Source organism: Lactuca sativa, chromosome 4 (assembly GCF_002870075.4).
Source record: "Lactuca sativa cultivar Salinas chromosome 4, Lsat_Salinas_v11, whole genome shotgun sequence".
NCBI classification, from domain to species: domain Eukaryota; kingdom Viridiplantae; phylum Streptophyta; class Magnoliopsida; order Asterales; family Asteraceae; genus Lactuca; species Lactuca sativa.
Window position 1 is genome coordinate 77,886,920 of NC_056626.2, and position 13,925 is coordinate 77,900,844.

Here is a 13,925-nt window from a genome sequence, read left to right on the forward strand (position 1 = left end):
GAGCGATATTTAGCTCTAGTGATCTAAACGAATGTTGTAGAGTTCATTAAACCGAGAGCGTTCATAAAAAGAATGCCCAAATCTGACTTCGTATGAGGAAGTTATGATTTTTCTAAGTTTCAGCTTAGAAGTACGCAACCCGAAACTCAAATTCGATATCGAGTGATTGTTGGTCGAAAAAATCTAAATGAGAATCGAAGATCTCATTATTAGTAGTGCAACGATGAAAAGACAGACGAAACGGACGTCAGATAAAGAAGTTATGAATTTATAACGAAGTTTTCCTGTCCCGACCTACTAAAAATAATACAATAAAAATAAAGTCAAAATTAGCCGACGGAGTCTAAGCGAAAGTTGTAGAGCTTAGTCTCACCTATGCGTGGATATAAAGAACGTTGAAAACAGAGATCGTATGCGAAAGTTATGAATTTTCTATGATGGTGGCACGCATACCAAAGCTTATCCGAAGAGAGCCTGGGATGCGAGGTATGCCCAACGTACAAGATGGGTACACGCAGCATACTGCTGTTTTCCTCGATCCAGAAGAGGCCATGTTTCCCCACCCAAAGTTCACCACGTGGAAGCCTTATCCGGAGTACGCCCAGCGTAGGGCCTCGGTACGCCCAACATAGTCTGAGGTCTCGCTGCTATAAAAGGGCATGCGAGGCTGCCGATTTCTTTTGCCAAAATCCTTTCTTTCATTCCCTAATTTTCCTCGTTTTGCGTGCAACTTATACCCCGAAGTCCCAGTATTATTCCCGAGTCTCGAAGCAAGTCCCGAAGCCCCGAAGATCCCGAGAAGTGCAATTCCCGAGACGAAGCTCTGCCCGCGAGAAGCCCGGTTTTTGTGAAGATCTACCGGTTTCACCGAAGGATACTACTTATACAAGTTGTAGTGTTGTTCGATCATCTTATGATCAGGTGACTGTGTAGTCACTTTCTTCTAATACATAATTATTAAGTATTTTATACGAAATACGTGTTATGTGTATATTTTATTGTTATATGTCTGAATATATATTCACTTTCTTCTATCTCATAGATTTGATTTATTCTCTATGAAACACGTGTTATGTGTATATGTCTAATCTGTTTCTTGGAATATGTGTTGAATGAGAATGCTATACAGGTTTTAAACTATGTATAAAAAGTATATATTTTTATCTACTAATATGTTGGTTAGAACATGGGTAGATAGTTGATTTGTAATAAACAGATGAGAGGCCTCGATGTTGTTTTTGATTCAGTCATCTAGCGGAGTTTAGATGACGACCACAGACTTTTCTAGACAGTCTTGTGGAACGCTAGCAGGCTCGCCACCTATAGGTGTTAATGAACTTGGGTGTTCATTCGTTGTACTCCATCCCTCTCATGGCTGCCTTATTTGACATATATTGCTGGGAAACCCCCGAATGCATGTGTTGTCACCCCGATGAAATATTCTAAGACTAGGTCCCTTGTGTTAGTTATTTTAGGGACGTAAAGTGAGAATAACCGGAATGGGTAATTGGGTTATTGTTGGTTGATGAAAATAAATTTAATTACTTATTGTGGGTTGAAAACCCTATATGCTCACCAGGCTCCCAAGCCTGACCCACTCAGTTTTCTTTGTATTACAGGTAGTGGCGCCAGAGCATAAGTTGGATGACTTGTCAAGTTATATTTGGATTATAGACCTATTGTTATAAATAACTGTTGTAAGGTCTGTATGGAAATGTTTATGATTTTGGACTGTTTATCAGAACATGACATTCCGAGTATTGTAATATAACGAAAAATACATTTCTTTAAGAAATGCTTTGGTAAATCTTATTTTTATCATATTTTGTTTTGGGAACAAATTCCGCAACTCTTTTAATCAAAGGATTACTCTAAAATCATTTTAAAAGCATAAATTAAACCGGTCTTTTCTGGCCGTGATTTTGGGGATGTCACAATTTAATTGTGTTCAACTTGTATTCCCCCCCCCCCATAAAAGCATTTAAAACAATTTAAAAGATTGATTGCAGGGGTATGAACTCACCTGAAGTGAGTGGTTTGAATGAAAGATCGATATGGGATGCTGAGTGTTAAGTGAAGTCTCGAACACAAACGGATCCTATTTAGCATGTAATAACACATATATGTATCAAATTAGGGTATATCACAACTAGTGATGATAGGAAAACACCCTAGGGACTTGGAGACACTTGAAACCAAGTGTTAAAATCATATGTGATTGAATGAAGGAGGTTCACGAGCACACTAAGGTGTGTACGGCCATGGGTGTACGGCCCATGAGTGTACGGCCGTACACTCATGAACAAGTGTGCAAATGAGGTGTTTTTAAGGTCCTTTCTAGCATCAAGGAATTGTTCTAGGTCCCATGCTTAGTTTAAATGAAAGTTTAAGGCCAACAATGAGCATCAATGAGGGTTTACGGCCCTATGAGGTGTGTACGGCCGTACACCCTTCATGCTCATGCTAAGTTGAGGTGAATAACAAGCATTTCTAGTAGATAACAAGCATATGAAGCAGTTACTTACGATTTGAAATCTTGTTGAGGGTTCACAGCCACCAAGAACTAGTGTGTGTTCTTGGTGAAAGATGAAGATCTAGCCAAAGATGAGATTAATGGGATGAAACATGGATTCACCACTAGATAAAGCAATCTAGCAACAAATCAAGGTGGGAAGTAATTACATTTTTGAAGATCTTGGTGAGAAATGTGATGATAGTTAAGAGAGAATCTGAAATCTAGGCTTGGGAGTGTGTTAAGTGTTGAAAAATGGTTGAGTAACTCTTATATAGGGGAGAGTGTACGGCCAAGATGGGGTGTATGGCCGTACACTCCTCCTGAAGGAGTGTATGGCCCGAAATGCAACTTTATGACCTTGCCAACTCATCCCTTAACCCAACCTTGATTGTACTTAAGCTTAGAACACTCAAACGGACCCAAAACAATGCTAAAAGATAGCAGAAATGAGTCTGACATTGATTGAATTGAATGGCTTATACAGAGGAGAAATTTCGGGATGTCACACTATTATGATTGTTTTGAGTTCTGGTTTGATGAAATTGAGCAAATCTTAGGATAGCCTAGGGTTTGATCTATGCAATGGTTTGTAGGATATGTTTCGTTCTAGGATGAATTAGGTTTATCAAGTAGAGCTTTAGGGAAGGTACAGGTAGGTGTGGAAGGTAGTATTGGGCCCGTACTACTGAAAGCACATGACATGTACCCAAACTAATGTTAGATCTGGAAGCTCTAAGGAGAACCGATGCGGAGGAATTCCTTTGAAGATCCTGATCATTTTGTTTTATGGTATTTTTCAGTTTAGTATGGTCGTAACACATCATGGAGCAGGAGGCTTAGGATCAGGATCAGGATCAGGGTTTGGGTCGGGCTATGCTATAGAGCCCAATAACGAGATATTGAGCGAGCTTGTCGTAGCCGAGGTTACGATAGGCATTCATGAAGCTACCCCGGTGATTTTTGGGACCGTCAAGGAGAGGATGATAGATATCATGGAGGAGGGGCTCAGGTCCTTTCGAGCCGAGATTACCACAGGCCAGGTCAGGGCCCGAACTCCCTCAATCAAGAGTTCAAGGCGTGCGGGGCGCCCGAGTTCTTTTGGTTCAAGGACCCCATAGTTAGCCGACACTGGTTGGCAGACATGGGGGACCAAGCCGACAAAGGTGGGGTTTGCGTGGTGTATGTTGAGGGACCGAGCCAGGGATTGGTGGGAGGAGGTGACCCACCAGGTTGGAGCATATGGAATGGTTGAGATGTCATGGGAGGAGTTTGTTAGACGTTTTGAGTTGGTGTTTGTGCCATCCATCGAGGTGCAACGAATTATGAGGGAGTTTGAGGAGTTACAGTAGACCATCGAGACTGTGGCGAAGATCAGCACCACGTTTCGGGAACGATCGCTATTGATCCCGCAGTATGCTGGGGATGAGGATATAAGGAGGATGAGGTATCATTCCATGCTGAGGGATAATATCCTTGAGTTTGTGAGCTTTTCAGGGTGCAAAACCCGGAATGAGATGGTGGAGAAGGCCTAGGAACGGGAGATGGAGTTGGAGTTCCGCACCAAGCGGAAGCCAGAGCAGGTTCAGATAGTTGTAGGTCAGTCTAAAAAGACTTAGACCTCTGATTCTTCTGGTAGTGGCCAGCAGGGTCATGGCCTGTGTGCCAAGTGCCGGAGGTCATATATAGGAGTTTGTCAGGTGACGGGAACAATATGTTATACGTGTGGTCAGCCCGGCCACGTGAGCAGGGACTGCCCCAAGAAGGGCTTGATTTTTTTCCACTGCAACCAGACCGACCATAAAAGGCCGATTGTCCGAGGTTGCAGTGAGAAGGAGGAGCAGTGGCAGCGCCTGCGCCCGCCACAATGAGGATCACTAATGGCCGCCCTGCCAAGGCAAAGGCTCCTGCGGCAAAGAGCCGCGCATTTCAGTTGACCACAAAGGAGGCTCGAGCTGTACCAGACTTTGTGACTGCTACGTTATCTATTTTTATTGTGTGATATTATTTGATTATGCTTACAAGCATACATATATGCACTTGTATAGGGACCTTTCTATTCAATGGTATGTCAACTCGTGTTCTTTTCGATTCAGGAGCTACCCGATCATTTGTATCTCTTGCGCTTAGCGAGAAGTTTCGGGATGCTCTGGGGACTCTGGATTTCCCGTTGGAGGTTAAGATTGCGGACGACTACACCGTAAGTGCTGCGAGGGTATATCGGGACTGTGACTTGAATGTGTTTGGGGAGACATTTTGTGTTGATTTGATTCCAATACCGTTAAGAGGGCTGGAGGTGATTGTCGGGATGGACTGGTTGGGTGCCAATGGGGCCAGGATAGACTGTAAGCGCCAACTGGTGAGAGTTCGAACCCCAAGTGGGGGAGAACTAGTTATTCATAGGGAGAGGGTCTCGCAGGGGCCAACTCTTTATTCGGCTGCGAGGGATAGGAGACTTCTTCATCAGGGTTGATTGGGATTTTTGGCATACATCTCAGATACGAAGGTTGAGCCCACGACAGATTTGAGTAGTGTAGCAGTTGTACGAGATTTTTGGGATGTCTTTCCCGAAGAATTTCTAGGGGTTCCTCCGGAGAGGCAAGTGGATTTTCGCATTGATTTGGTGTCGGGCGCCGCTCCGGTAGCTAAGGCACCATATAGGCTAGCTCCGCTCGAGATGCAGGAGATGTCTATGCAGCTTCAGGAGCTGCTAGACCGAGGGTTTATTCGTCCGAGCAGTTCACCGTGGGGAGCACTGATTCTGTTTGTGAAAAAGAAGGATGGATCACACAGAATGTGCATCGATTATTGGGAGCTGAACAAGCTAACAATGAAAAACTGTTATCCACTTCCGAGGATCGATGACTTGTTCGATCAGCTTCAGGGTGCATCTTAGTTTTCTAAGATTGATCTTCGGTCGGGGTATCATCAAATGAGGATAAGGGATGAGGATATACCGAAGACAGCCTTCAGGAATCGGTGTGGACATTATGAGTTTGTGGTGATGCCATTCGGGCTCAGCAATGCCCCATCAGCGTTCATGGACCTCATGAACAGGGTGTGTAGGTTGATGTTGGATCGGTCTGTGATCGTTTTTATCGATGATATCTTGGTCTAATTTAAGACCAGGGAGCAGCACGAGCAGCATTTGAGGAATGTATTAGAGACACTGAGGACGGAAAAGATTTATGCCAAGTTCTCGAAGTGTGATTTTGGTTGCGTGAGGTGCAGTTTTTGGGGCGCATCATCAACCAAGAGGGTATTTTGGTTGATCCAGCCAAGATTGAGGCAATGATGCGATGGGAGGTACCGAAGAATGCACCTGAGATCTGTAGTTTCTTGGGCCTAGTAGGGTATTACTGGAGATTTATTCAAGATTTCTCCAAGATTGGCGTACCCTTGACTCACTTGAATAAGAAGAATGTGACATTTTGGTGGGGTTCGGATCAGTAGTTGGCTTTTGAGACCTCGAGACAGAGGTTATGTGAGGCCTCGATTTTAGCATTACCCGAGGAACTGGATGATTTCGGGGTGTATTGTGATGCATATCTCACAGGGTTAGGGGTTGTTTTGATATAGAGGAGGCATGTGATCACGTACACCTCGAGGTAGCTAAAGCCTTATGAGGCAAACTACCCCACTCACGACCTGGAATTAGGGGCGATAGTGTTTGCCCTCAAAATCTGGAGGCATTACTTGTACGGAGTTCGGCACACCATCTATACTGACCACAAAAGTTTGAAATATTTAATGGATCAGCAGAATCTCAATATGCGACAGAGGAGGTGGTTGGATGTACTGAAAGATTATGACTATGAGATTTTATGTCATCCAAAGAGGGCCAACATGGTGGCCGATGCATTGAGCCACAAAGTGGCCAACGCTCCGATTAGAGATGTTTGTCTGAGGATGACGGTGATTTCCCCTTGCTAAATATGATCAAGAAGGCTCAGATGGAGGGTTTGAAGAAAGAGAACTGGAAGATAGAGCGGATTCCTGGTTAGTTTCCCTTATTTGTACGGTATGGTCGGGGACTCTTGACGAAGTGTGGCTGGGTGTGGGTACCGGTATCTGGGGGAGTGAGACAGAAGATATTGGAGGAGGCACACATGTCCAAATTCTCTATACATCCGGGGGTTACGAAGATGTACAGAGATCTGAGGCTGAGTTACCGGTAGCCCTGCATGAAGCGGGAGATTGCCTAGTTTGTGGAGCGGTGCTTTACCTACAGGAAGGTCAAGGCCAAACATCAGCGGCCTCATGGCAAGGTTCAGCCGCTACCTATTACCAGGTGGAAATGGGAAGAGATCAGCATGGACTTCATCACGAAGTTACCAAGGACGGCGAGGGGTGTGGATTCCATCTGTTTCATTGTGGATAGATTGACGAAGAGTGCCCATTTTATTCCGATCTCCGAGAGCATCTTTGCTGAGAAATTAGCAGATATTTATGTGCGAGAGGTGTTGGTCAGGCACGAGGTGCTAGTGTCGGCGGTCTCTGACCGGGATGTCCGTTTTACATCCAAATTTTGGAGATAGTTCCATGAGGAACTGCACACACACGGTTACACTTCAGCATTGTTTACCACCCTCAAACAGACGACCAGAGCGATCGGACGATCCAGACGCTCGAGGATATGCTGTTGGCATGCGTATTGGATTTTAGAGGGAGTTGGGATACATACCTCCCACTAGCAGAGTTTTCATATAACAATAGTTATCAGGCTAGTATTTACCGACCACCGTTTGAGATGTTGTATGGTCGGAGCTGTAGGGCCCCAGTTTGTTGGGATGAAGTTGGGCACCGAGTCATAGGAAGCACCGAAGTGGTGCTTAAGACTACCAAGTTGATCCAACAAGTCCGTAACAGGTTGCAGGTCGTGTAGAGCCGTCAGAAGAGCTATATTGGCCGGCAACGCTCGGATCTTGAGTTCCAAATGGGAGACTTCGTCTTGCTGAAAGTGTCACTATGGAAGGGTGTCATTCGGTTTCGGAAGAGGGGCAAGTTAGGGCCCCAATATATTGGACAATTCAGGATTTCCGCCTGGGTGGGCAAGGTAGCTTACCGTTTGGATCTGTCGGACGAACTTACCCATATTCATAACACCTTCCATGTGTCTCAGCAGCGGAAGTGTGTCACAGACAAGGCTGCGGTTATTTCTTTGGACGACATTCAGGTGGATGAGAGCCTGAACTACATTGAGAGGCCCGTTGCAGTTTTGGATAAGAAAACTAAGGTTCTACGTAACAAAGAGGTAAAGCTAGTGAAGGTTCAATGGCAGCACCGGAAGGGCTCAGAATGGACATAGGAGCCGGAGGATGAGATGCGAGAGCATTACCCGGACCTTTTCGCATCAGCAGACTTTGAGGACGAAGTCTAGTTCAAGTGGGGGAGATTTGTAACGCTTGATCCTAGTATTATTTATTTTCCAATGTTTTAGGGTTTTGGACTAGAACTCGACGAGTTGGGAAGCTCCAACTCATCATGTAGAAACTCTTTTGGACGAGGGTTTAAGGACTCAACTCGGTGAGTTTGGGAGCCCCAACTCGACGAGTAAATGCTGAAAAGGAAAACCCTAATTTTCAGGGTTTGCACCCTATTTAAAGGCCTTAAACCTCTTTTCTAGCCTCCCTCATCACCCCCTTTTGTCCAGAGAAACCCTAGTTCGTGCTTTTCCTATCATTGTGAGTGTGTGAGAGCTTAAAGAGTGCATTCTTGGTGTTTGTTTGAAGAGGCTTGAAGGATGAAGTGCATAGCTGAATAAAGAGGTTGTATATCCGGCGTCTTCACTGTTGAGGCATTCATATTAAGGTAAAAAGTTGATGCCTTGATCATTCATTTGCTAGATCTCTCCATTAGAGGTTTTTGTGTCATTTTAGCTTATTCTTGGGTCATTCTTAGTCTTTAGCATGGTTTGAAGCTATGACTTCAGATCTGGACACCTTATGGCCTCTTTGGACGTAAAGTTGCCATTTTTGTTAAGCCATGGCCCACCCTCATGCCCTAAATCCCTTAATAAGCCATGTTGGAGTGTTTTAGCCCCTTAATACCATGCAAGGACGTAAAGTTAGAAACTTTACATGATTAAACCACCCTAGAACCTCGGATCTGCAATGTGAAACATTAAAGCAAAGAGCTAGAGGCTTAATGGGTCAAGACCCTCTTCAAAGGAGCTAGGGTCTGGGTCTAGAGCTTATTAGACGATCTCAGGGGTAAAGTTGGAAACTTTACCCTCCTAGTCGTCTCTATGGTTAGGGATCTGAATTTTGAAACCTTTGGATTCGAGAAAAAGGGGCTTAATGCATTAAGTGGGTTGGCAGACTAAAGAACTCGACGATTTCACAAGGGAACTCGACGAGTTGGCTCGGGGTTTCCCTGATTTCTGGATACTCAGCGAACTCGACGAGTTGATGAGATAACTCGGCAAGTTGGGTAGGGTTTTCCCTGGTTTTCTGAACACTGAATGGACTCGACAAGTTGCCAGATACAATCGACGAGTTGCCAGATACTACAAAAATACACATACATAAATTTATAATAGAATAATAAAATTCTAATGAATATATGAATAATCAAACGTTAATATTCATATTAGAATTATTTTAAAAATACATATATACAACATTCATTACAGAATAATAGCATAAACATAGTGTTTTTACGTTTTTACACTATTTACTGTTTTTATTTAAAATTACGTTTATATATATATATATATATATATATATATATATATATATATATATATATATATATATATATATATATATATATATATATATAGAGAGAGAGAGAGAGAGAGAGAGAGAGGTAGAGGTGGTTTGGAAAAATGATGGTTTTATTCCATTTCTAAATCAAATTAAAACGTCATAAAAATCTAGATAAAACATCTCTCTCTCTCTCTCTCTCTCTCTCTCTCTCTCTCTCTCTCTCTCTCTCTCTCTCTCTCTCTCTCTCTCTCTCTCTCTCTCTCTCTCTCTCTCTCTCTCTCTCATGATGCCGTTCAGTGACTTATTCGTTTGATTGGTTTCTGTAACATGGTAAGGAGTGGTCATGAAGGTCTTTAATTACAGAAGAATGGTTTGAAGCACTTACATATATATCATCCTTGCTTTCTCTATACTTGTAAGAAGAAAAAAAAGATCAACGAACATGATCTTCATCTTTGGCTTAATTTCGTAAATATACACTATCAATCATGTATTATATAGCTTAATTAAACAATTTTGATGAGTTATGGTTTTTTTTATCTAATTACACTTTAGAGACTTTTTTTTTTCTGCTCTTCCTGCAGTTCCTTAACCACCAACAGTGATTTGGTTGTTTACAATTAACTATTTATTTATTATGCTTAATTCTCTCTCTCTCTCTCTCTCTCTCTCTCTCTCTCTCTCTCTCTCTCTCTCTCTCTCTCTCTCTCTCTCTCTCTCTCTGTATATATATATATATATATATATATATATATATATATATATATATATATATATATATATATATATATATATATATATATATATATATATATACACAAAGCATATGATCTTCTCACCTGCTTAAGTTCTATTAGTAGTAGCCTTTTCTTTCATAGAAAAAGTAGCTGCATAAAGGTAACTCTTTTGCGTTTAAGGTCAGTTGACTTGAATTCAATTGTTTAGGGGCTGCTAATGCAACTAGAATCTTACATCATATCGACCAGAAAATTGGAAGGGGTTGAAGAAGGAAGATTATTGTTCAAAAAAAGGAAGTAGGGTTCAAGCAACACCAAAAGACAGGCGTAAGTTGATCTGAATCATTTCCTATTTGACAACTTATTCTGGACGTGAAATATTACCTCTGAAAAATATATTGTCGTATTGTTCATCCCCTTCACTTAATTCATTCTTTATCAACTTATTATTTGATTTGATCAATTCTAACATTCTTTATGAACTTATTATTTGATTTGATCAAATCTAAACACTTGCGTATAGTATAGGAGACTAAATCTGAGGCTCATAATTATTATATACAAAAGTTTCAAAGAAACTATACTAAGAGATTTACTACAAAATTGATGCTTCCGTTATTAGAATTTATGCAAGTAGATGAAAGACTATAAATATTGAATTCAAATTCATAACTACTAAATTAAGTATGATACTCATGGTAGGTGCAGTATACTATTAAGTGAAAAAGAAGACATATATCGTTCTAATTCTTTATATATATAAAATGCCACTGGAATTTATATTAAAACTTAAATTTCCAACATGGCTTGTTATTGCATAAACTCTTGTTAATAAAATTAACAGTTTTGTTTTCTAAAATACCTTAATGTGTACACCACATTTTATGCCTAACTTTTTCTTAATTACATATTTCAGAAACACGTCTTTAGAACCTGGACGTAGTTGTTCTATATAGATACAGACGTGAATAATGTCAGGAGATTTCGATACACAAGAGAGTAATGAAGAACCTAGTTTCGATCAATATGGAGGAAACACGTCATCTAATTCTTCCATGAATAAGCAAGTTACATCATTTGATTTGAATGAAGAAGCAAGCAGCCAAGAAGATAATATTGATCTATGTGTTGAAGATGATCAGAAGTTTGAAGAAGGAAGTTCATCAAAGAACAGAAAGGGTCGTGTTAGACAATATGTTCGCTCCAAGATGCCTAGACTTCGTTGGACTCCTGAACTCCATCATGCTTTTGTTAATGCTATTGAAAGGCTTGGTGGACAAGAAAGTAAGTTATTCTCTAAGTCTTTCTTTGTCTCGATATAATAATTATACGTTTATTATTAATTTAAACATAATGAATGATATCTTTTGGTGAAAACTTGAATGTTTTTGGCTTAATTACAGAAGCAACTCCCAAGTCTGTTCTTCATCTAATGAATGTGAGAGGACTAAGTATCGCTCATGTGAAAAGTCATTTGCAGGTAATTAAATTTAACAATATCATTAAAAGCTTACATAGCATTCTCCAATTGTTCTCCCAATTTTGATCAATAATATACACCCTTTCAATGGCAGATGTATAGAAGCAAGAAGCTTGATGATTCTGGACAAGGTAAGAGATGATCTTCGATATAGGAAAAGACAACATTAAGGAAAAAATACTAGTGTATATACTTTATAATATATATGAAAGCTTAAGAGTCTACTAGAAACCATACATATATAGAAGAAAGATAATTGCTCCTTCTCATTAACATCTTGACATGTGACAAAAGTTAAGTTTTAACAAAACTTTTTGCAATGTGTCTAGTTGTAAATACCATTTAATTGTGACCTAAACCTGTTTGAACGAGTAAATGGGTAAAATTGCTGTTAAATATAGTCAAAATTAATAGTTCATGTATAAGATTAACAATAAATGGGCGAAAATGTTTTAATTATCCGACAAATTAAAGTAACAATGTGCGTGAAGCATTTAGAAAAAAATTGTTGCAATTCTACTGTAATAAAATTAAATGAATAACATCCTATTTGTTATCTACCGCAGAAATGTTGATAAAAAATTAATTAAATCGCTCTAAAAAAAATTAAGATATCGTTTAGTTTATATGATTACATTAGAGCTTTTTTGGTAATTGTAGTAGCAAATGGTTACAACATATGCAATTAGAGAAACATTAAATATCGTTGTAGAGCAATTTAAAGGTCTATAGTTGCACTTTTCTAGTTTACGATAAGTATTCTCATAATGCAAATTAAAGTTTTTATATTTTAATATGAAAAAAAAAAAGCATGGCATGAAAACCTGGAATGTGGTGAATTACAGACTGAAGCTGAAGAACGTATTTTGACAACCTTCAATTTTAATAAATTATATTGCTTCTGCAGTATTATCTCAGAGGGCTACACAAACGATGCAAGGAAGACCACATATTTATAGCAATTTGTACTCAAGTAGAGGTACTCCCTTCCAACATTTGAAACTAGCAAATGGTGGGATTGTTCTACCAAGCAATTTACAAGAGGGTGATGATCACTGCAGAAGTCATCTTCATGATTCTGGTTTTCGACCAACACGTGGTATCCACCATTTCTTATCGAGGTATATATGCCAAATGGAAACTTAATTATTTTCAGTATTTTCCACCTCAGTCAACTCAATGAAACCAAACACTTGGATTAATTTTTGTTCCTATGTCATGCATGTATCAATGTGAACAAAAGTAATACTCACTTTTTTCATCTCAAGACATATGTTTTATATTTCATGTGTGTTTATTAATTTCTTTCTCTCTAAAGGCACCAAATATGGCTATCTAATCAAATTCAAGGGTCTTCACCGATGAGAAGAGATTTTGGAGATGGGAACAAAATGATGAAAGATATTTTGAATCATATGCCAGAGAAGCCTTTTGATGCAAACAAATTCCATGGAACTATGAGATCTAACCAACTTCTTGAGGAGAAGAAGTGGCCACATGATCAAAGAAAAGATAAATGGTTACCTATAATAACCAGCAGTTCCACCTCCGATCCTTTCGGTCTTTCTCAATGTCAACAGTATTACAGAGAGAGAGCGAGGATGCTTCATTCTCAATCACCTTTCAATGATTCTACACCATTATTGAATTCACAATCAAAAGCCGCATTTCTACTTGAGGTATCATTCTCTCTTGGCTGATCATTACTTTGTTATGTTAGGATTCAATTAATTCTAACAAGTTTCCTCATGCCCACATCATGTTTTCTTTAGTTAAAACAAGATAAAGGGTGGAAGGATAAGGAAAGGAAGGCAGATTTGAAGCTTAGTTTGAGCCAAAACGAAGATGTAGATGAAGAGAATAATCATCAAAGGAGTACTCCTGAAATCAACACTATGTTATCACTTTCTTTGAAGGAGACAGAAACCAACCTAGAGTGAGTTAAATATAGTTTATATATAAACGTATGTAACAGGAGGCTAGCTAGATTGAGACGAGTACTTAAGATCTGACCAAGCGCATGGATAGACATAGGAGCTAGTGAGATCGTTTAAGTACTTGTTTTCAAAAGCTATTATTTACATGGTTTTTTCTATCCAGAAAATATTTCGGCTGTAGTTATTGACATGTAAAATGAACAAGGTTATACTGTAGCAACTTTAGTATGAAATGGTAGATCATAATTAATCTAGTAACTGTTCTTCGCGAAGATGCATAGCATGCAGCCATGCATATTGTTTATTATCAAGTAGATAATGTTCCTTAATTAATTACCTTTTACTTGTTTGAATATCTATGATTTATGGATCATGGGAGATGTTGATTTTCATTTTTATTCATATTGGAGGGGTAACTCATACACGCAAACTATGCTTTAACATGAAAGTTTTCATTCTTCCAAATATTTCAATAGTAGAATTGTATACTATATGTATCAAATGAAGGTATTAACAAAAACAGAATAACATACATGTCATACTACACAT

At 39.7% G+C, this 13,925-nt stretch overlaps 1 protein-coding gene across 2 annotated transcripts; it reads left to right on the forward strand.

Moving 5' to 3' along the window:
• The first annotated feature begins 9,418 nt into the window (after positions 1–9,418).
• Positions 9,419–13,687, forward strand: LOC111885023 (uncharacterized). 2 transcript variants are annotated; one of them, XM_023881324.3, is made up of 8 exons: positions 9,419–9,552; positions 10,168–10,286; positions 10,876–11,243; positions 11,363–11,439; positions 11,534–11,570; positions 12,347–12,560; positions 12,758–13,118; positions 13,212–13,687. In XM_023881324.3, exons 3-8 carry the CDS (start codon positions 10,931–10,933, stop codon positions 13,377–13,379), a joined length of 1,170 nt encoding a protein of 389 aa, XP_023737092.1. In that variant the 5' UTR covers positions 9,419–9,552; positions 10,168–10,286; positions 10,876–10,930; the 3' UTR covers positions 13,380–13,687. The 2 variants fall into 2 exon arrangements, with proteins under 2 accessions (XP_023737092.1, XP_023737088.1); XM_023881320.3 differs by having other exon boundaries at positions 9,507–9,637.
• The last annotated feature ends 238 nt before the right edge of the window (positions 13,688–13,925 follow it).

Excerpts from the sequence above, each read along its gene's own strand:
- LOC111885023 (XM_023881324.3), top strand. The coding sequence starts at position 10,931 with ATGTCAGGAGATTTCGATACACAAGAGAGTAATGAAGAACCTAGTTTC. Across the intron at positions 11,571-12,346 it reads GCTTGATGATTCTGGACAAG|TATTATCTCAGAGGGCTACA; the intron begins GTAAGAGATGAT and ends TTGCTTCTGCAG. Across the intron at positions 13,119-13,211 it reads AAGCCGCATTTCTACTTGAG|TTAAAACAAGATAAAGGGTG; the intron begins GTATCATTCTCT and ends TGTTTTCTTTAG.